This window comes from Zootoca vivipara, chromosome 9, assembly GCF_965207765.1.
Source record: "Zootoca vivipara chromosome 9, rZooViv2.hap1.1, whole genome shotgun sequence".
NCBI classification, from domain to species: Eukaryota; Metazoa; Chordata; class Lepidosauria; order Squamata; family Lacertidae; genus Zootoca; species Zootoca vivipara.
The window spans coordinates 27,800,638-27,823,380 of NC_142592.1; the positions used below are offsets into that span (position 1 = coordinate 27,800,638).

At 42.0% G+C, this 22,743-nt stretch overlaps 2 protein-coding genes across 6 annotated transcripts in view; one reads left to right on the top strand and one right to left on the bottom strand.

Moving 5' to 3' along the window:
- Positions 1 to 1,678: 1,678 nt before the first annotated feature.
- Positions 1,679 to 14,762, top strand: MDM2 (MDM2 proto-oncogene). 4 transcript variants are annotated; one of them, XM_088651923.1, is made up of 11 exons: positions 1,679 to 2,288; positions 2,828 to 2,918; positions 3,148 to 3,222; positions 3,555 to 3,688; positions 5,204 to 5,253; positions 6,650 to 6,717; positions 6,838 to 6,898; positions 7,965 to 8,125; positions 10,507 to 10,656; positions 11,325 to 11,402; positions 12,531 to 14,762. In XM_088651923.1, the coding sequence occupies exons 2-11, from the start codon at positions 2,850 to 2,852 to the stop codon at positions 13,080 to 13,082; spliced, it is 1,398 nt and encodes a 465-aa protein (XP_088508049.1). In that variant the 5' UTR covers positions 1,679 to 2,288; positions 2,828 to 2,849; the 3' UTR covers positions 13,083 to 14,762. The 4 variants fall into 4 exon arrangements, with proteins under 4 accessions (XP_088508049.1, XP_088508048.1, XP_034983311.3 ...); XM_088651922.1 differs by having other exon boundaries at positions 2,266 to 2,437; positions 2,826 to 2,918; XM_035127420.3 differs by having other exon boundaries at positions 2,266 to 2,345.
- Positions 14,763 to 14,860: 98 nt separating this feature from the next.
- Positions 14,861 to 22,743, bottom strand: part of CPM (carboxypeptidase M) — a 40,936-nt gene continuing 33,053 nt past the window's right edge. For both annotated transcript variants that reach the window (XM_035127423.3, XM_088651924.1), the window contains exons 6-9: positions 21,253 to 21,423; positions 18,744 to 18,896; positions 15,743 to 15,891; positions 14,861 to 15,234 (exon numbers count right to left, since the gene is read on the bottom strand). In XM_035127423.3, coding sequence (XP_034983314.3) covers positions 15,007 to 15,234; positions 15,743 to 15,891; positions 18,744 to 18,896; positions 21,253 to 21,423 — 701 coding nt within the window. In that variant the 3' untranslated portion in view covers positions 14,861 to 15,006. The remainder of the gene's footprint in view (positions 15,235 to 15,742; positions 15,892 to 18,743; positions 18,897 to 21,252; positions 21,424 to 22,743) is intronic.

The window sequence follows — 22,743 nt, forward strand, 5'->3', positions numbered from 1 at the left end:
GACTGATTGGGGCATACTACCTGCTCCTTCTCTCTTTAGCTGTTGTTGTTGTTTAGTCGTTTAGTCGTGTCCGACTCTTCATGACCCCATGGACCATAGCATGCCAGGCACTCCTGTCTTCCACTGCCTCCCGCAGTTTGGTCAAACTCATGTTCGTAGCTTCGAGAACACTGTCCAACCATCTCATCCTTTGTCGTCCCCTTCTCCTAGTGCCCTCAATCTTTCCCAGCATCAGGGTCTTTTCCAGGGAGTCTTCTCATGAGGTGGCCAAAGTATTGGAGCCTCAGCTTCACGATCTGTCCTTCCAGTGAGCACTCAGGGCTGATTTCCTTCAGAATGGATAGGTTTGATCTTCTTGCAGTCCATGGGACTCTCAAGAGTCTCCTCCAGCACCATAATTCAAAAGCATCAATTCTTTGGCAATCAGCCTTTCTTTATGGTCCAGCTCTCACTTCCATACATCACTACTGGGAAAACTATAGCTTTAACTATACGGACCTTTGTCAGCAAGGTGATGTCTTTGCTTTTTAAGATGCTGTCTAGGTTTGTCATTGCTTTTCTCCCAAGAAGCTCTTTAGCTGATTATAGCACAATTACACTGCAGTCTTATGCACTTTCTAGTCCAGGGGTCAGCAACCTTTTTCAGCCGTGGGTCAGTCCACCCTCCCTCCGACCATGTGGTGGGCCGGACTATATTTTTGGGGTGGAGTGGGGGTGGATGAACGTATTCCTGTGCCCCACAAATAACCCAGATAAATAAAAGGACACATTCTACTCATGTAAAAACATGCTGATTCCCAGACCGTCCATGGACTGGACTGAGGCGGCGATTGGGCCGCATCCGGCCCATGGGCCTTGGGTTGCCTACCCCTGGTCTAGTCAAAAGTAATTCCCACTAAACGCAGTGGGGCTTCAGGAAACTAGGTGCAGGATTGCAACCTTAATTAAGTCAACAGGCAGCAGTCTACATGATCTCAGAGGCAAGGGGTTGTGGAGGGTGTAGGGCGGGGGTCCCCAAACTAAGGCCCGGGGGCCGGATGCAGCCCAATAGCCTTTTCAATCCGGCCCGCGGACGGTCCGGGAATCGGCATGTTTTTACATGAGTAGAATGTGTCCTTTTATTTAAAATGCATCTCTGGGTTATTTGTGGGGCATAGTAATTCGTTCATATTTTTTTCAAAATATAGTCCGGCCGCCCACAAGTCTGAGGGACAGTGGATCGGCCCCCTGCTGAAGTAGTTTGCTGACCCCTGGTGTAGGGTCTCCCACATGACCAGCAAGTTCCAAAAGCGAGAATAAGACATTTATTAAACAATTTTATACATTGTTCTGTAGGGAAATTAAACTTTCCCTTGTTTTTAATAGGGTAGAGTGAAAGTATCTGGCTTAAATGATGAAGAAAGGTTGGGGGGGTCCATGCCTCCATTGGAACCAGGCAAACAAGGGGGAGCAGGGTGGATTCCCTGGAAAGCATATGTAGTGCTTTGGGGCGACATAAGGGCGCACTTACTTTATGCGCATCCTGGGGACATGTGGTGGGACACAGGGCGGCGCAAAACAAGATGTACTGTACTGTATAGAGACCAGAAAGGGTGGTGGTGGCATGCAATGAGCATTTTTCTAGTAACAGAAAACAAACGCACAGAATCAGGTTGCGCATGTGTGTTTATATGACTGTGGCGCATATGCAGCTGCATCATCATGTGTCAATTTAATGGTGTGATCTGGAACACAGATGAGAAGATAGGCCAGAAGAAGAAGTCTCACCTGCGTAGCGGGGTCCCAACCACAGAAATGTTCAGCGTAGGGGGTGGGGAACTCAGGACTTTAAATCTACACACACACCGCCACTACAAGCCACAGTCACTTACTGTCTCTGGTATAAACGCAGCGTGGCGGTGAGGAGGCCGCGTCGCGGCCGATGCACCACCGTCGCCACCCTCCCTTCCCCCGAGGCGCCCCGCTCTTTCCTGGGGTGGCGCCAAGGAGGAACCCGCCTGCCCGCCCATTGGGACAGGCTCCTTGAAAGACAAGGCCGCGGCGGCATTTCACGAACAACGTATATTCGGCAGTTCCTTCTGAACAGGCCGGCAGAGGCCCCCTTCAACACACACCCTACCGACGGGGGGGGAATTACCCCCGAAACACTGCAGGAAAGGCCACGAAACCCGCCCTGTGAAGCGCGCCACTGGCGCAAAGAACCGGCTGCCGGGGCGGGCAAGGCCGACGGGGGCGCTCGAGAGACGCTGCCACAAGAAGCCAGTTGCTCGCGCCGCGGCAGAACGCAGGTAGGGGAGGGCCTGAAATGGCGGCCTTAGGCGTGGAATTCGGCCTCGGCTGTTGAGGTAGACGTGTGCCTTTCCCTGCGTGTGGGTGTGTGAAGCAGAGCCTGTCTGGGAGAACTGAGGCGAGGGCCCTTCCTGAGGGGGACCCGTTGAGTTACGGAGAGGGAGGGAAAGGGCAGTGTGTGTTTATGTGGGGAGGAGGATCCAATGGCGGCGTCGGGGCTCCCCTCCCGGCTGACTCAGTGTTGATCTTGCGAGTCATGCTCGGGCATGTCGGGCCGCGGCCAGCAAGGGGAGCGAAGCCCGGACTTGTACCGGGCAAAGTTGTAGGCCCGCCGGTAGGCGACGCTCTTCATACTCGACCCCAGGCGGGGCCTTTCGCTGCGTTTCTTTCGGAATCGGCAGTCTAGCCCGCGTGAGGCGACGGGCGACCGGAGGGCTTTATGCGACTCCGCTTGCTGGCGGGCACACCTTCGCGGGGGAAAAACATAAACCCGTAACCGCTGAACCTAACCGAAGTTTCTTCCTTCTAATCCTCACAGGGAAACGTGCAATAAGACTAAGATGGCCTCTACTACCGACCAGCCCATCGAGGGCACATCTGGCAGCAGCCAAACGCGTCCGGAGAAGTTGGTCAGTATTCGGTCAAGCCTTTGCCCTAGGGACTCTTGTGCAAATGTTAGATTTTTAGGTTTGCAGGAAACCTGCTAGGACCACGCAAACCCGTTTCATTTAAAGGATATGCCTCTTCCTTTGTGGGTTTTTTGTTTTGTTATGGTGCTACCGCCTCTTCCCCCCCCCCCCCAAATCTTGAACATGAACTTCACGGTTTAAATCGAGCTGCCTCTTTTTATGTTTCCAGGTTAAACCCAAGCCGTTGCTGCTGCAACTTCTGAAGTTTGCTGGTGCAGAAAAGGATATTTTTACTATGAAGGAGGTAAGTTATGGTTATTGCAGAGAATATTGTGGTGAAACTTAATATGTAACCTGTAACAATCCATAGAAATTCATATAAAAATGAAACGGCAATTAAACAAAACTGCTTAAAAGCTAAATAAAAGTTTATTGCTGTAGGTTATTCTCAGTTCTGCTTTTTTACCTACATAACTTAACCTTAGGTTCTAATTTTTGTTTGTGCTACGGCTTGATGAGAAACAGTTTTAGTTAAAATGTGTGTAGTAATACTCTTGAGCTCAACTACCGGTAGGAAGTGTGCTAGTTGATCTTGTGTTACAAAAAAGTGAATTCTTTTTATGTTTGCTCTTACAGGTAATGTTCTATATTGGTCAATATATTATGTCTAAACGTTTGTATGATGCAAAGCAGCAACATATTGTCCACTGTGCAAATGATCTTCTTGGTGATATCTTTGGAGTACAGAGTTTTTCTATAAAAGAATACAGGTAAAAATATTTTTTGCAGCCTGGTATTAAATGCTGAGCACATGTGTTATCTTACTGGCACATTCTTACATGCCAGATATTCAGTTTTCTACCCTCCACTCCAACACACCAAGTGCTCTCCTTAACCACTATCTATAGCCAAGGTTTGTTCTCAGTTTGGCTTACCATGATGTGTTAACCAGGCCTACATATTGAAACAGCCTTGTTGTATCTAAGATCTTTTGGAGAGTGCTGATTCCTCCTTTAAATGCTCCTATGAGTTGCCTGGTGACTGGGATGTCCAGTTTTGTGCCTTTATTTCTTAGAACTGAATCCCACTTACTGTGTTGTCCCTATACAGTAATTAACTTTTGTGTTTATTTTGGTTTGGAGAACTGCTTATGTTAATGAATTATGACTCTAAGCTTCTACTCTCCAACAATCTCAGTAGTCTGAACAAAAGGAGGAAAGCATTGATGTAAAGTAAGCAAAGCCTTTAAAATGCTTTATTTTTAAAAGGCTCTAGCCTTTTAAGGTTCAATCAGTATCAGATGATCCAGGTTTTTATCTCATGTCTTCCAATTTTCTTAATATTTTGTACACTTGTTGAATGATCACAGCTAAGCTTAAATCTAAAATTTTAATTTTTTATTTCATCCCATGTTTGAGTTATGAGGGTTGTAAATTTCAATTTTTTTTTACAGTTTTGGCCTTGCCACCAGACTACACAAAAACCTTAAAACCTCATCCCAGAATTGAGATATTTCAAAACTAAAAATACCAATCTCTTCAGAACTTAATGGGCCTTTTAATGATATGTCACATGATGGGCTTTAAATTTAAATTTAAAAGTTAAGTTACAACATTTAAAAATTTAAAACATGATTAAAATTAATATGATTAAAAATTCCCTAAAATGTATTGATTAATTAATATTTCTAAGAGCTACCTGCAAAATTTCATCTTGGGATCTCAATGGGATCACATTAAGAAAGAAAAAAAATATACATGTCTGCCTTATTGAGTTCTGTTTAGGATAAATGGGTCTTCTTAGAGTAAAATATAACAGAATAAACAAGACTTCAAACTATAATAGCAGTTACTTCAGGCATTTCTTTAGAAAATTATTCCATTAAAAGGTATCTGAAAAGGTAGTCAGGCTTTTCTTTTATAAATGTGTTTCAAAGCAGAGTGATAGCTTGCTGTTGCATGATAGAAGTAACACTTTGAAATAATTATTAGTATTTCATTTCATTTAAATTTTAGATTTAAACTTAGTTTTGATCATCCTACAAGTGTACAACATATTAAGAAAATTGGAAGACACGAGGTAAAAAATTGGATCACTTGATATAGAATGACCCTCTGTATTTTAACAGAGGCTAATATACAAATTAGGTAATTGATAGGGGGAAATATCACATAATTTGAACTGCTATTAGCCATGGGGTGGGTCCAGTTTTGTTTTTAACCAAGGTGGAGAAACCATATAAATATCTAGTTCATATCCTTTAAACTTTAACTTTTTTTTTTAAGGCAACTACGTTTGATGATTTCTAAAAACCTGACAGCAGTCAGTCAGCAAGGTAAGCTAGTGTGCTATAATGATGCTATTCTTTATCCTGGATGAGGGAAGGATGTGATAATTTGGGTTGGTTTGACATCACCTTGAGGAAGCTAAGCAGGTCAGTTTTTGGATAGTGTCTGGGTTGGTAACTACCCAACAACTGCATATATGCTGCCCAGGGTTCCATGATGGAAAACAAATAAATAGTAAATGGGATAATCCATTTATCCTTCACCAGTTTTATCTGGTGTGGATTACTGTTTCAGCTGTAACTGAAACATACCTCGGGTTATGGCTGTTTCAGGTTGCGCACTGCGCCGAACCTGGAAGTCCCAGAACAGGTTACTTCTGGGTTTTGGCGCAGAAGCACTAAATCATGCTTTGCGCAGAAGCGCCGAATCACGACCTGTGCATGCGCAGATGCGGTGCTGCGGGTTGCGAACAGGCCTCCCACACGGATCACATTCGCAACCCGAGCATCCACTGTATATGGAAAACAGTTGTGTACAGCTGAAAACGCTGGAGGCATGAAGATAAATTCAGCAGTGTAAATAGGTATTGATGGATGTAATAATGGAAAACCAATTGGTATAGTTTTTGTAAAATATGCAGGGATATAAGATATGTATTTTTTTTTGTAAAATATGCAGGGGTATAAGATATGTAAAATGAACCATGGAAAGAGAAGAAAAGTCACTGATAATCTTAAGTATGTAAAATGTTTATTTGAAATTGTAAAACATATTTTTTAAAAATAAAAACAATAACCAACAATCTATAAAAGGAACAGCTGGGAATTAGTACTGCCCCACCTAAAAAGGATTATTTGGATTGGGATACCTATCTGCGGGGCTTTCCCCAAGATTTATAAATAGGTACAGTTAGGTGATGAATAAGTGGCTAGTAAGAAAGCCGACTTACCCATATGTGAGCTGAAAAAGGAACTAGTGTTCCACTCATTAAAATACCACAAATAAGGCCCTGAACAGATCCAAATGTCTGGATGAACCCAGTCCTGCTTGCCACCATGCAGTTGTTGTCATTTGTGAATCATATGCACAAATCATACAAAACACAAGTGTGATTCCCAGAGATTTCTATCCCCAAATCTCTCAAAATTTGTTCTAGTTGGCTTCAGTTTTTAAATGATGACCATAGAAAGGATCTTGAATTTGAGGATTAATTCATGTAAGGCAATAAATAAGCTCCATTGATTTGTCTTATATGTTATTACAATGTTTTTTGCTGTTCACATGTCTGTGCATTACTCCAATACATACTTTATTCCTGAATTAGGATTTTGAGCAATTTGTATTTATGGAATTGCAATGTATTAATCCGTTTGTTCTTAAATGTGTATTTGAGCCTCCTGCTGTCCCTTTTTGGTGACTTCCAATATGCATTTCTTTTTGAAGGCTCTAGTAATTTTAACACATCTGTGAATCAGTCCAGGTTGCAAGTAGAAAATGGAAATACTATAAAGGTAATTTTAATTACACGTTACATTCTTTATTTCCACACTTTCAAGTGTAACATCTGGAACAGTAAAGATTAAAGATATCTCTGTGGGGTTTGGCTTATTTGTTTGTTTTTAATTAAACAGGAATCGGTGCAAGAATCCAGTGAAGCCAGTTCTTCTAGGAGAAGAGCACACAGTGAAACAGGTGAGCACAGCCTTCTGCTTTATCAGTTTCAATGCTTATAGTAGCTCAGGTATCCAAAACTCAAGTCAGTGATAGAACACACAAAGTTAAATGTTTGTGAGAAGAGGTGACTTTTTGCTGCTTCAAACTTGAGGGTTGGTTTCCCGGTGTAAGCGATTTTTTGAAAATCCCATTACAGCAACCCTTCGAGCCATGGCCTAAGTTACACACCTTCTGTTTTGAATATCTCACTCCAATGTGCTGAGTGATAACTTGTCATAGCTTACCATCCTTTATGAGCAGACATATAGCTGCCTACTTATAACTGGATGTCAGTGTGGGCAAAAAAACACTTCTGGATTCTTGCTTTTCTCTAGCTTGTGTGGGGACATAATCCTTATTTCAGCTAAGTTTATCACCCAAGAAACTTGTGAAAACTGAAATCATATTGTCCACAAGTGCTTTTAATGTTAGCTGTTTGTATTTGAGTTGCTTGTCATTTTCCTTCAGCCTTTTGAAGTTCTTACTTTAATATTCATAACAGTACTTGTGTGTATTATAGTTATTTGCATTTGCCATAATAGCATTGTAGAGGAAGTGATTATTTGCATTTCCCAAATGGGACCTGAGACTGAGAAAGTTATTTAAAGCAAGTGTGCTGTACTGAGAATATGGACCTCACTCAGATCTAAATACTATCTCCTTTAACACCTGAAATGTAAGATTTCCTATGCATCTTTACAGCTGCAGTCGTATACTCACCTGGGTGTAAGCACCATTGAATTAAATGATTTCTGAGTAGATATGTATGTGATTGTGCTGTATAATGGCTGTGCTTGTTACATTGGAATGCCAGTGGCTTCTGTGCAAGTTTCTTAACACTATACAGTAAATATGGAGTGATAAAAATTATATTATTGCAGTGAGAAGTCTTAGGGGCATCAGTACTTTTGGGTGCTTTGGGATAACATGGCAGAAAGCAGGGAGAGAGGGAGAGAAACTGAACCAAGAAGTCCCATACCAAAATCAGGAACTGCAAAACTTGTAGAAGTATTTGCTAAGAGGTTGGGTTTTTTTAATCCTGCAGAAGAAAGTCCTTTAGAAGATAAGAATGATGAAAGACTGAAACGGCATAGATCAGACAGCATTTCCCTTACGTTTGATGAAAGTCTTTCATGGTGTGTAGTAAGCGGTTTATCTTGTGATCTTAGCAACATCAGCAGTTCCACAGGCTCTTCATCAAGTTCGGTAAGTAGTCATGGACTTTCATGAGGAAACTCTTCTTTAAGTCTCCCCCAATTTTTTTTTAGGTGTCTTAAAATTGTATCACCAGATGAAATAGAGGACAGTGCTCCTGCACATTTCATAGTTGTGTGGAAGAGTGAAATTCAGAAGTTATAGCTTGTCATGCAAATTACCTGCTGAAATTACCTCTTCTGCACAGCTGTTAAACAAGCTGGAGCCCTGCCCTCTTTTTCACCTGCCCTTCCAGTACACTGTAGAATTGTCCCCATCTATACAGAATGTAGTATGCCAGAGAGAAGTTCTCTAGGCTCCACTTCTGCAATTTGCTATTCTCTCCCCCCCCCCCAAAAAAAACCCAGAAAATACAGGAAGCATTCCGTCATCTCATGTATTCAGAAATAGTAAGATCCATTAATGGGGTTTTTTATGTGCTGAGCTGTCCAGAATACTTGAACAACTACTGAAAACTATTTGCACCCATGCCCAGTATGTTTTGGTCACAGCCTGAATCTTTTCCATTTGATAGTGATTATGACCATTTTCAGTGATAAAACCAAATGCTGCTGAACAGAAATAACAGCATCAGAAAAGATACAGTTTTTTCTGAAATGCAAATTATTAAAGTTTGAACTTTTCCCGTATGGATGACCTTCTTCCAATTACTGTATGTAGCAAAATTAGTGTTTGAATACTTGGTGGAAGCAGCCTGAGCTGATTGTTCTCAGTATCTTAATCTATGGGTGCTTAGTAAATGTTAAAACAGAATGAGCTCTATGTCATATTTTAGGATGACGTGTTTCACCACTACTATTGTTACTGCTAAGTGTTTTCAGAAATGTATAAAACCCTAGTCAAAGCAAATATATGGATCTAACTTGAAATGTTAAAATCACTTGGTACCTGCCTGGGTGAATTGAGACACATAACTTATATGTGTCCCACTGTGTCAGCCTGTTCATGTAAACCAATGTTCCAGTTTCACCTCTTCAGTGCAAAGGCCCATACTCCTGCTTGCTCTATTGCTCTCTCTCAAACCCCATTGATGTTTTTTTTTTACTGTGCTGCAGGAGATTGTCATTGCAGCAAAACATTTAACATGTGGTGGTACATATTTTTGGTTGTCAGAATCTGTTCATATTTGGACAGCTACTAACATGCAGTTATATGTATCTCATCATACATAGGAAAAGCTTACCATGCTCCCAAAAGGAGGGTCGTTACCAGAAAAATGCCCATTACATACCCCCCCTTTCCCCATCTATACATCGTTGCGTGCCCTGCCACGTCTCCAGGATGCACATGAAATAAGTGTATCCTTAACGTTGACTCAAAACACCACCCTACACGTGCCCTCGCCTTTCTTCAACATTTAAGCCAGATATTTTCACTATAGCCTGTTTAAACAAGGAAAACCTGAATTTCTCTATGGAACTATGTATAAGATCACTTGTAAATGTATTATTCTTGAGCCATGTGTGTGTGTGTGTGTGTGTGTGTGTGTGTGTGTGTGTGTTATATTGCATTGTGAGAATTTTTCGAGTTTTCCATAATCCCCGAAGTGTAGGGTCATGTTGGCAGGATGCCCATCAGGGAAGCTCCCAGAATCTGCAGTGTTAGTCGCTCTAGAAGGTTGCCCTGTTTGCTCAGGTACTCTACATAAAATCAATCTCCAGATCCTGCTGAGCACTGCTGTTATCATGTTGACTACCCCAAGCTCTGTTTTCAATGCCTGACTCCACCTAGTATGTGATATAACCATGACACTTATCCCAGGTGACCCTGACATTTGCAGAAGAGGGTGTCCTCCATGCCAAAAATGGAAACCTTTAAAAAGATGGGTTTTTCTTTGTTCTGGGTCCTTCACCTCCTGACAAGGGGTGGGGGACGGGGAGATAAAGACTCTGTTGCAACAGATAATGCAGTCATGCCTTGGGTTACGGACACTGCGGGTTGCGTGTTTTCGGGTTGCGGACCACGCCAAACCCGGAAGTTCCGGAATGGGTTACTTCTGGGTTTCGGCCCATGAGCAGAAGTGCAAAATAATGTCACGTTCACAACCCGAGGTATGACTGTAAAATATCAGCTTTGCTTCCACTAGAATTCTGCCTCAGCTCATTCATCTCTGACCAGTAACAAACTAGTCTGGTTGGAAAATGCAAACCATTCACACAGAATTTTGCTGCAATTGATTAGTCTCCCCATATTGACACAGGTTTATTTCTGTTACTTCAAGCAGCTCTTCCCTTATTTCAACGATGATTGCATTAATGTATTTTACAGAAATCGGTGGCTATCTATGGAATTCAAAGCCATTAATTTCATTACTGTTAGTTCTAGTTACAAACTTTACTAAAAGGACATTATTACACCTTGGGCTCTTCCAGGATCATGACAGCTTAAGTGAAACAGCGGACTGGCTGGATGATGATTCTGTTTCAGATCAATTCAGTGTTGAGTTTGAGGTTGAATCTATCTGTTCAGAAAACTACAGTACCAATGAAGAAGAATCTGAGCTTACAGAAGACGATGATGAGGTAGGAGAGTTAAAGTTAATTGGAATGGTAGTGAAGAAAATCTATGAACACTTGACTCAGATGACATCCATTTAACTGGGATTGAATCAAAATATGTCTGCCACTGTGCTGTGGACCTTCTCCAAATATTCTTTATGGGTTTTCTTGTAAGGACCCCCCCCTAACAGTTATAGTTCCTCTGGGAAGCACAAATAGTTATCTGATAAATAGTTAAAAAAGAAGGTGATTATAGGGACTGACTTGAAGACCTTGCTAAGCTTTCTGACAATTTTTCATACCAACCTCTTCTTTCCCCTCTCCAGTTTTTACTGTTGATTGTTTTTTTTTGGGGGGGGGGAAGTTGCATAATTTCTCAACAGGGTAAATTATGTTGTCCTATTGATATAGTATTGTCTGTATTCCAGGCAGATTCCATTTAACACATCCTTCAAGTATGGTTGGAATCAAATGAGTACAGTCCCAATACATATTGAAGCCATTCATGAGTCAAGTGATTTTAATGGTAGAGAGGACCACAGTGATCTTTTGCAGTGTTTGAACCAGTTGCATCATACCTCAGTAATTCATGGAAGAGAAATACAATGTTTACACCAGTACAATTTGTCTCTTTGGCGTTCCAACACCTTACATATTTGTGTAATTGGAATCTAAACATTTTCTTCCATCAGATGTATGAGGTAACTATATATCAGACTGAAGACAGTGATGTGGATTCATTTGAGGATGATCCTGAAATTTCACCAGGTGTAAGTAACTTCTTTATTTAAATTGCAGCTTTTTAAATTATTTTTTTATATATATGCTAGAGCAACATTCCCCAACCTGGTGCCCTCTGGATGTTTGACTACAATTCCCATTAGCCACAGACCGCATGACCATGCTGGCTGAGGCTGATAGGAGTTGTGCATTCCAGATGTGCATTCCATTTTGGACTGCAAGGTTGAGAAAGGTTGCTTTAGTGGGTAGGCTATGCTGGAAAATGGGTATGTCCAAAGCAAAAAACAGTAAAATAGCAGATCAAAGCAGCTAACATTAGGAATACTGGGTGTGTTGGACAGTAGGAATAGACTGTTGATCTCTTATAATATATGGGGAACATGCCAATGAAATAGAAGGTCAGATTTGACCAGGCAATGCACAAGAGCCAATTAGTCATGCAACTTTTCCCCAGTAGATGCCAGCTAGACAAATGGTTTTATGCAATGTACTACAGTCAGACATCTGTTGTCAAACGTAACCTGTTCCAGAAGCCCGTTTGGCTTCCGAAATGTTTGACAACCAAGGTGCGGCTTCCAATCGGTTGCAGGAGCTTCATGCACTCGAGCGAAAGCCGTGTTGGACATTTTGCTTCCAAAAAAAATTCGAGAACCGAAGCATTAATTCCATTTTAAAAAAATTTATTATTATTATTTTTGAGATCGGGAGTCGAGATTTGACTGTAGTGCTAAGTCGCTTGGCGGTATAGCATAGCACAGGTGAAATGGTTTGCACCAATGGAATGTTGTTGCACAAAACTATACGTAAGTTGCTGGTAACTTTGTTGCACATCTTGCAAAACAATTTTTGCTAGTGCAACTGTTGCTCTGTTGAGCAACATTAACTGATAGACCTGATAGCCCATAGTCTGCACAATCAACACTTATTTATATGATGCTGAAGGCTAGTGGGATTGCAGCCCATCCTTCCTATCTTGAGCATCCTTCCTCCTCCCCAGTGGGTGTAGTAGAACTGCTAAAATCAGTGGACCTAAGACCCCTGATTTCAGTATGTCTTAATCTGATGATATCACCAATGTTTCTTGACTGTGGAGAGGAGGAAAATGGTTGATCTTTGCTTTTTTATTATTATTTTGGTAATTGTCTTATTGACTACAGGATTATTGGAAATGCTCCAAGTGCAATGAAATGAACCCGCCTCTTCCACGCCATTGCCCAAAATGCTGGGCTCTTCAGGAAGACTGGCTTCCTGAGAAGAAGGCTGAAAAGTCTGTAGAGGGTAAAATTGAAAATGACACACCACTAGACCCTGAGGAGGGCTTTGATGTTCCTGACTGTAAGAAAGGGAAAACACCTGAAGATGAAGTGGACGATGACTCAGAACAGAGCTCTGACTCTCAGAAAAGTGAGGACTATTCTCAGCCATCTACATCTAGCAGTATGCTTTGTGGAAGTCAAGAAGACTCTAAAGAACCCGAGAAAGAAGAGGTTGAAGTCAAAGAAGAAAGCACTGATTCAGTTTTACCCCTTTCTGGTGTGGAGCCCTGTGTCATATGCCAAACTCGGCCCAAAAATGGTTGCATAGTGCACGGAAGGACGGGACACCTTGTGTCATGTTTCACTTGTGCAAAAAAGCTAAAGAAGCGGAACAAGCCTTGTTTGGTCTGCAGGCAGCCAATTGAGATGATCCTGCTAACTTATTTTTGCTAGCTGAGATACAAGCAGAATTGCTTCAAGAATTCCTACAGCCCTAAAATAAAATTTTGTACAAAAAATATTGAAAGTTTACAAAAGTTTTTATACCTTCATCACAGGATTTTCCTACAAGAGACTTAACATTGCACTGAAACTGATGGGTTTTAATTGTAATGTTCACAACCTCCTTTTTAGCCCCAGTAGCAAACAATTAGCCCAAGCAAAGTGATGTATGGAAGCATGGCAACAAATGAACAGATTTAGTGTTTGTGGTGAGATCTTTTTAGTAGTCTTAATTCTTCCAGTCCAAATCTTCTGTTTCTAAAAATTGTATTCTTTATTCAGAAAAGAGATTGAAATTACAGCATTTTTTTAAAAAGTGTACTAGCTTCTGCTGTCTTTTCAACCATGTTTTAAGACTAGATACATCTTGCATTTACAGAAAAATTATTTTGGTCAAAAGGCTGTAGGGCAAACACTGTGCAGAGAGACTTTTGGTGACTGTCTTGGATCACTGCAGATATTATACTGATAATCTCTTAATTCTGGTTAAGGGATCAGAAGCAAACTATGGGTATTTCTTTCGCCTCCTCTCTGGAATCCATTGCACTTTAACTGGTTATTAGCAGAAACAGAACATTTTTCTCAAGCATGGTTTGAATCCAAGGTAGACTGAAGCCTGTTTAGTCTCTTTTTAAATAAATATTTTACTTAAGTTTTCAAGAATACAAATTAACCTAGTTTCATTCCCCCTTTTATTTGCTTTAGCTTCTTCATGCGTGCTACAGCCCACAGTTTTTGTTCAGTCCCTTGCAGTTTGGGGTGGCAAGTTGTGCCAATGCAACTTTGTTAGTGTTAATGCCAGTGTTCGTGTTAATGCCAGTGTTCGCACATACATGGTTAAGGCAGGAGGAATAAATTTGCTCTGGGGCTAGGTAGAGAGCAGCATTTTAAATGAAGAGTTAACAGATCTCCAGCACTAAATCTCCAGTTTCCCTTTCTGGAAGCCTGCACCCTTTTGCCAGGCCTGCAACACAGACTGTTAGAAGTGTTTTTTAATGGGGGGAAAGTATGTTAAACAAATTAAATTTTGTTTTCATCCTCAAATATTATGTGAAAACTTGCTCAAAGAGCAGATTTTTAAATGTCTATTCTTCGTCTCGTTGGCGAGAGACTTAACATTCCATTTTTGCCAGTGTAATGGGTTTAGTTCATTTGAACAAAACGTAAAATAATAAAATTCAGTGCAATAAATGTACAAAATTTGAATTAAACATTAACAAATCCCCGATTTTCAGTAAATCTCGCTGGTTCGCTTTCTCTGACTCTGGCTTGTTACCTTCTGTATTTAAACCATGCGATCAAAACATTTTGTATTTTATGTTAAGGACATGAGCCTGCTGGATCACACCAAAGGTCCCAATCTGGTCAGCATCTTCTTCCCATGGCGGCCAAGCAGGAGTTGAGCATAGCAGTTTGCTTACTTTGGTTCCTTATTTTTATGCACTGTGTCCTCTTGTATAGGGGCAGGAATGGGTCATGATCTCTCCCAACTACCGGTACCTCTTTCTGTATCATCAGGAGGGCATCCAAAACAAAGGTTTTGCACATTATAGTAAATTGCTGAAAATTGATACCCTGTTCATAGAAGTGGTTCATAAATGTCTTAATAAAAATAAGCATAATTGCTGGAAAGTGAGTTGTAATCAAATTCTGTTGCATATTTTTGTGCAAGCACAAAACACATTTAGTTGTTTTTCTTAAAGAAAACATATACTTTCTTAAACATATACTTTATGTAATACAGTACTTTATTACATTACACTGAAATAGCCAATTTTTGATTGTCAAGATTGTTCAGTCCTTCTGAGAGAATTATATATACACATACACACACACACCTGTATATATATAATTCATTTATATGCACATAAAAGTTTCATCTCAACACTGCATAAAAGGTATTAATTAAAACCAATGAGGTAATAGCAGGCTTCAATGTGGCAGATAGGTTATTCTCATAAAGTGGCTCTGTGGGGCATGAAGCAGGCTCCGGTCTGGTCTGTAAATTAGGGACAACAAAGTTATACGTGAGGGCACTGAACTTTGCTCTGCCATCTGGTATGTGCAGTTCCTGTAGCAATGAGCTAGAGCCAGGTGCTGTTGCCTAAAGACCAATAAAGACAGAAAAAAAGTTTGCAGTTTGTCAATATGTAGACCATTTCACAGTGGAATCTCTATATAAATTTCTTCCCTCCTAATATGTGTGGAAAGGACCTCGGTGATAGTGTAAACGAGTCACTCCCTTAAACACGAAGGTAAGCTTTTGGAAGGATGGCATTATCTTTTTAATTCATAAATTGACCTTTGGACATGTGTTTGCTGAATCCGTCATGGAGCCTAGAATTCCATGGCCACATTGCAGAGAAGTTTGATGCCATATCAGCAGAATCTTAATCACACATTATGAGGATTTAAAATGCTGCAGAGGAGTTTTCAGTTCCCTTTCTCTCCCAAGGCCCTGGTCCCTATTTGAGGTGTAAAGGGACCAGAAGGAAAAACAAGCCCACCCCCACAAGAGCACAGAAGCTCTCTACATACATGCATAATTGTCTAGGGATTTTGGCCATGTTTAGCATAACAGTAGCTTGCAGGTCTAAGACAAGATGACTTACATTAAGTGTGTAGGTGCCAGGCAGGAGGAGAAGATAATATTCTCCATTTTCATTGGTTCTGTAAGGACATATGTGTCTCCTTCCGACAGCTTCCACTATCACACCTGGAACAGGTTCGTCATCCTCATCCAAAACACGACCTTTTACACCTATGGCAAGAAAGAAGTCAAAAGAGGAAGAAGCCATTTCTTTTCGTTTTCAGCATGTAACTAGAAATGTCGTTTTCTGCCAAGGAAGTAAAGCAACAGGAGTAAATGGTAGAGCCACTCACAATCTAGGAACAGCCCTTTGTCACCTAATGCATTCTATAGAAACGTGTTTAAACATTCTCCAAGAGAAGAAATGTTCGGCTGATGTTTTGATTTTTATTGGGGAAGGAAATGTACCTTTAGTTACTTTAAGGATAATAATGGACATGGTGAATTTGTGTAGATAAACAGGAAAAAAACTTGCCCCTCCTCAACATATTTACATAGAACCAAAACACTTTTCTTGAGTGGAGGCAAAATCACTAGCATATGCCTCTACAATTCCATTGAAGTTCTGGACAAAAGCCATGACTGCATATATGGAGCACTGACGTGGAATAATATCTATCTATCTACTGCTTGTAAGATCAGATTATTGTCCTACAGTACTGGATATGTAGCCGTGTTGGTCTGACGTAGTCGAAACAAAATAAAAAAATTCCTTCCAGCAGCACCTTAGAGACCAACATATTTTTTGTTGTTTATTAGAAAAACTTGACTATCCAATTTCTTAAATTTGTAAATTGAAGGTATGGGGAAAATGTACAGACTCAAAACACAATAACATAAGGGCAGTTAACCTTTTATGGGCCAAGGGCTGTGTTGATCCACAATCAATCCCCTGCAGAGAGCATATCAATGTGGGTATGGTCTCTTTTTTTAATGTACAAATGGGAGGGGCACACAAAAACTTGGCATCAAAGTAGAGAACACACAGGAACAGTAAAAAAAAATGTAATAAAACAAAAAAGTATTGGCTTGGCTACAGTATTATCAGCTGAAGGAAATCTTCAAATCAGATAAATGGATTTGCGAAACATTGAAATTAGAGAAAGAAGTATTAATAAACAATAGGGAAATATAAAAAACAGATTATTATTAGGTTGGCAACTTAAAGATGAAGTGAAGGAGGTTATGGTAAAATGGGCACAAGGCTTTGACTATCCAATATTAATGGAAAATTGGGAAAGACTGGAAAATAGACTTAAATTTCATGGGCTGTTATTTAATAAAATAATTGTTTATGAAGATGATATACCGGTGGTATATAACCCCATGCATATTGGCTAAAATATAAAAACAACACGGACACATGTTGGAGATGCAAACAAAAAGAAGGAACCTTATTCCACATGTGGTGGACCTGTCCCCAAAATTGGGACATGGTCTATGAAGAGTTAAAGAAAATGTTCAAACAAACATTTATTAAAAAGCCAGAGGCCTTCTTACTGGGCACCATGACCATAAATATCTCAAAAGAAACCAAAAGAGTGTTTCTGTGCACAACCACAGTGGCTAGAGTTCTAGTTGCCAAATACTAGAAAGGAGAATGGGTGCCAATGAAGGAAGAGTGGCAAATGAAATTATGTGAAGATGTGGAGCTGGCCAAGTTGATAGAAGTAATAAGAAACCACTCAAATACAAAAATAAAAAAGAATGGGATTGTTTTATCTGTGTAACTATGGTTCTCAAAGCAATATTTGGATGTGTATAGATTTGTTTTCACAAAATGGAATTAGAAAAAATAAGAGGAATACAATTTATAAAGAAAAGGATGAAAGCATGTTAGAACACAATACAAAGATAAGGAAATAAAAAGAAATGAAGCTGTAATAGGGGTAGGAGGAAGTCGACTATTGTATTAGTGAAATGAGATTAGATAGATGAATGAACAGAATTTATATGTTTTGTACATTAAAGAAGAAGAAAATATGGTGGTGATCTGTATGCTTTTAAATTGCAATAATAATAATAAACTTCTTGAAGTTAGCCACCATTGCCAAAAGAGAAAACCTAGTTTTAAATTAAGGGAACTTGAAGAAACTTGTTTTTGTAGGAGGAGAGTAACCTTATTCTGAATATTAGGATTAGCAGAATTAGGCTGATTCCAGACTGTTGCTCTTTTCTGGGTGGGATTCAATCACACAGTGGCAAACCCTAGTTGGACAATTAAACTGGATCTGCACAACAAAACAATTCATAAAAATTAAATGAGAGTGACTGGGAAATGCTTGATGTGAGGTCATATGATCTCCTCTGAAAAGAAATCAGAACAAATGCTCAATGAACAGGCCATGTCTGGAAGTGAACTTGATGTATTAGCCTGCTTAAAAGTTTTGCCCCTGGCAATCCATGGGAGGGCAGTATTGCTTCACAACATAGCATGCAAACATGGCTTCCTGCTCATGTTATTGAGGATTATGCGTGAACATTGCCACTGGAGTGTACTCTTCCGTGACACTAAAGGTATACAAATAACATACTTTGCAAATCCTGGTACACGTCATCAGTTTGATCTGTTTTGACTCTGGTCACTGTCTGTTTCCCATTAGCCCAACTAGCTCAACACTTGAGCTGTAGGCCAACTATTTTCAGAGGGCCACATGCTCCCCATCTGTGCCCTAGTTAATGGGCAGAGTCACTGACTCCTTCCTCTCTTCCTTTAACACTACCAATCCTCTTACTATTTTCACTGGGTAAAATTGCTTTGTTCTCCAAAACAGAACTGAAAGCTTTTCGGTAGCTTTCTGGCAACACATTCTCAGAAATCCTTTACTTTTAGCCCCCTTCCTGAGCAATTACCATACTAATTGGAACACTAAAGTGCTTGCATGCAGATCTGTAAAAACTCCTTTTACAGTAAACAATATTTACCAGAGATGTTTTCTTCATTGCTCTTAAGAAACTTATTCCACAACATGCAAACCAGAATATTAGCTATGATAAAAGAAAACTGAGTAGAGCCATCTTACCTAGATGAACTTGTTTAATGTATTCAATCAAAGCATTTTTATTGTCATTCCAGAAGGACGGAAGCTCATCTTTTTGTGGATATTTACAACACGATACTTCCAGAGTAATGTCAAAGCACTGTCCCCAGATGTAGCTATAATCCTGCATCCCACCTAAAGTATATATTTAAATGCATAGTTTAAATGCCATTAAGGAAAAGTTAGCATTTTAAATACTATCCTAAATTCCTTTGCCAGGTGCCTCAACTCATCAGCCTTGGTTCAAATGTCCCCAGGAAGCTGGCTTGGCATGTGAGCAGCAAACAGCTTGTCAGCAGAAAAGTCAGCATTGTGGCAGTCCCCCAGCCGCCGCCACTGCCACTTTGCCTTGTTGATCTGCTACAGCTGCCCACTGCTTCTTCCTCCCTAGACTGTCCTGTGGAATCTGCCAGTGGCGAATGACTAGGCAGGGACAGTTTTCTCTTAAGTCAGAGGTTTTCAACATTTCTGAATCCACAGCTCCCTTGACGCAGCTACATTCTTTCTGTGGCACCCCTGTGGGGCTCAGGAGCCCAGTTATGTCACCCCTTGCCTGCAGAGCTGGCAGCCTCTCACCCTTTTTCAAACACCATCCCTTGTGGAGCGTTCCCTCAGCCTCCTCTCCTCTTCCCTCTCCATGCAGCCACAGCTGCCACCCCTGGTCTCTGAGGTGCCCACCCCCCACTCCAAAGAGAGGTGCCTCCTCATACTGCCCCACAGTAGCCTGGTAAGCACCCCCTGGCCAACCCCAGAATCACCATTTCCGTGGGGAGCTCATAGCCAGGGCTGCTGCAACAACAAACAGTTGTGCAAACCTTTGGGAGGCAGAAACGTGAGACAGCATCCGAGGAGGGAGGGAAGGAAAGAGGGACTGAGGCCAGTGTTGCCCGCAGCACCCCTGAGCGTCATTGAAGGCACCCCAGGGTGCTACAGCACACTGGTTGAAAACCACTTTCTTAAGCCATTATTATTACACCGGCACTAGGCTGCCCCCTCTTTTTCTGTGTCTCCTACCCTCACTACACAGCTGCATGCAGCTTAAAAGCTCATGTCAATGAAGTAAGAAGGAAAGGAAACACCTTTCCGCTCACTTTTCCAACAAGAAGACTGCAAAAGGTATATGGGCAGGACATTTTTTGTCTGGTTGAGTGGCAGCCAACTACAATGTAGGATTACTTTCCTGAGTTATGCAACTTATGCACACAATAGGCACACTCCTCATAAAATTTATTCTCCACACCCCCAAGCCACACACACACACACACACACACACACACACACACACACACACACACCAATACAAGCAGAGACTTTCAATGCCTATAAGTGTGTTGGGCACCCACTTTGGAATGTAAATGTCACTTGGCACCTCATCTCACTTCATCCACTTCCCCATCACCTACCTTAATACTGAATAACTTGGAAAAGACTGAAGAACTCTGATTTTTTGCAAGGAAATTGGTCCAAAAAAGTAGTGGGGAATCTCCTGCTCATGGGCAAAATAGGGTCTGGCAAAGAGCCTAACCAGAGATTAGGTGTGGGGTAGGTAAGGAAACAGCTGCAAAAGAACAACCAGGAGCCTTAAATGTGCCCCTCATTCCTCTTTGGCAAGCAAGGCCTTGTAAACACTGACCAGCTGACTGGCACTTACAGCAGGCCCCCACAGGGATCAGCTGCACTACCAAGTTCCCAATTGGGAACTCCATAGTGTAGCCAATCTCTGCCCAAAACAGGGCTTGCACTAAGCTCCCATTGGTTAAGCAGCGCTTTCTGCAAACTCTGTTGGACCACCTGACACTGTGATAATGACAAGTGGGTCAAGCCAGTCAAAATGGCTGGGAAAGGGGAGTGGAAGAGCTCAAGATTTGGCTTGTTAGTTGGATCCTGTTTCCCCACCATGGCCTACTGATATTGCAGGTGTTCACTGTGTTTGATTGCAATGTATTATGTATTGCTTTGCACTGGATCACTGCAGTATTTTTTTATTGCGTTGTGGATTTTTACTGTTTTAAATTGCTTCGTTTGTTTTTATACCTGTGGACACAGTGTAGAACAAGGGCGTACCCACCATGCGGCAAGTTAGGGCAGCTGCCCTACTCTAGAAGCAGGGCTGGTGGGCAGAGGCGGAGCACAGCCCGGCGGAGCGCGAGTTCGCCATTCCCGCCGCACCACGCCGCACCCTCCCTCCAGCTCCCCGGCGCGCCCTCAGGCAAGGCCAAGCGCGGCGGGGAACCAGAGAGCGCGGCGCGGCGCGGCGGGCGGGAACGCTCCGCTGGGCTGGGCTCCGCCTCCGCCTACCAGCCCTGCTGCTAGGGAGGGGCACAGCCCGGCGGAGCGCGAGTTCGCCGTTCCCGCCCACTTTGTGGCCCCTCCCCTTCCGTGCCTTGGCCCCTCCCCTTGCCCCCCCCCCTAGTTTTGATCCTGGGTACGCCCATGGTGTAGAATATACAAAAAAGGAGAGAGCTTAGAGAACAACGGGGGTATTTCTTACCTTGAAGTGGATACCACTGATATCCATTTGTAATGCCGTCTTGGAAGTATTCTAGAAACTTACATGCATTCCCTTTATGCATCATGGCATGATTCTCAGAGTATGTTCTCGCCAGGTGCATGAAAACATCATTATCCACAGTTCGGCTCTCATCCAGTAAATTAACAGTAACTGTGGAAAGAAAGTAACCACAGTGGAAATTTGGTTACAGTATAGATTGCGTTTGCCTGGTTTTGTGCACACACATATCACAACTAATAAGTATAGTTTGCATCCTACAAGCATAGGCACGTTTCTGGCTACCGCTAGAAATCCTTCCCAGTGCAAGGATTGCTAAAAAATGTGGGCTGGCTCACCCATGAGGCAAACTGAGGCAGCTGCCTCAAGCGGTGGAATCCCACAGTGTGCTCTGCCCGCTGCCAGAGAAGTGAGAAGAAGTGGTGGCGGTGGTTTCTGGTGAGATCTTGTGAGAGTTCCATGACATCTCAGGTGGCAAAGCAGGATGGGCCACCCCCACCACTATTTGTCGCATGTATAAAAAGGTAAAGGTAAAGATACCCCTGACCAATAGGTCCAGTCACGGACGACTCTGGGGTTGCGACGCTCATCTTGCTCTATAGGCCAAGGGAGCCAGCATTTGTCTGTAGACAGCTTCCAGGTCATGTGGCCAGCATGACTAAGCCGCTTCTGCCAAACCAGAGCAGCGCACGGAAACGCTGTTTACCTTCCTGCCGGAATGGTACCTATTTATCTACTTGCACTTGACATGCTTTCGAACTGCTAGGTGGGCAGGAGCTGGGTCCGAACAACAGGAGCTCACCCTGTCGCAGGGATCCGAACCGCCGACCTTCTGATCGGCAAGCCCTAGGCTCAGTGGTTTAGAGCACAGTGCCATCTGCATCCCTATGTCGCATGTATAGCTTGCCACATTTTCAAACTTACATTAATGGCACAGCAAATTCCCTCTAGACTAGATCAAAGGCAGTGTAAAGCAAGTTCCACTGTAACTGTGCCCTGTTGTGGCTTGGCTGGATGTCTGTGGGAGTGTTGGCCAGTGCTACGATGTAGACTCCATGTTATGAATTCCTGTTTTGAATACAGTGGTACCTTGGGTTACAGACACTTCAGCTTACAGACTCCACTAACCCAGAAATAGTGCCTCAGGTTAAGAACTTTGCTTCAGGATGAGAACAGAAATTGTGCAGCGGCAGCAGCAGGAAGCCCCATTAGCTAAAGTGGTGCCTCAGGTTAATAACAGTTTCAGGTTAAGAACGGACCTCTAGAATGAATTAAGTTCTTAACCCAAGATACCACTGTATATATAATCAACCCTGACTATTGGCTATGCTGGCTGGGGCTGATGGGAGTTCAAACTAGGTCTATATGATCGAGATCAAATGCTTCGAATACAGAATTGAAGACCTGCCTTTGCATGTGAATCGTGCAACATCAGCTGTGGGTTGCCAATAGGTTTAGTGACCCTACGCTCAA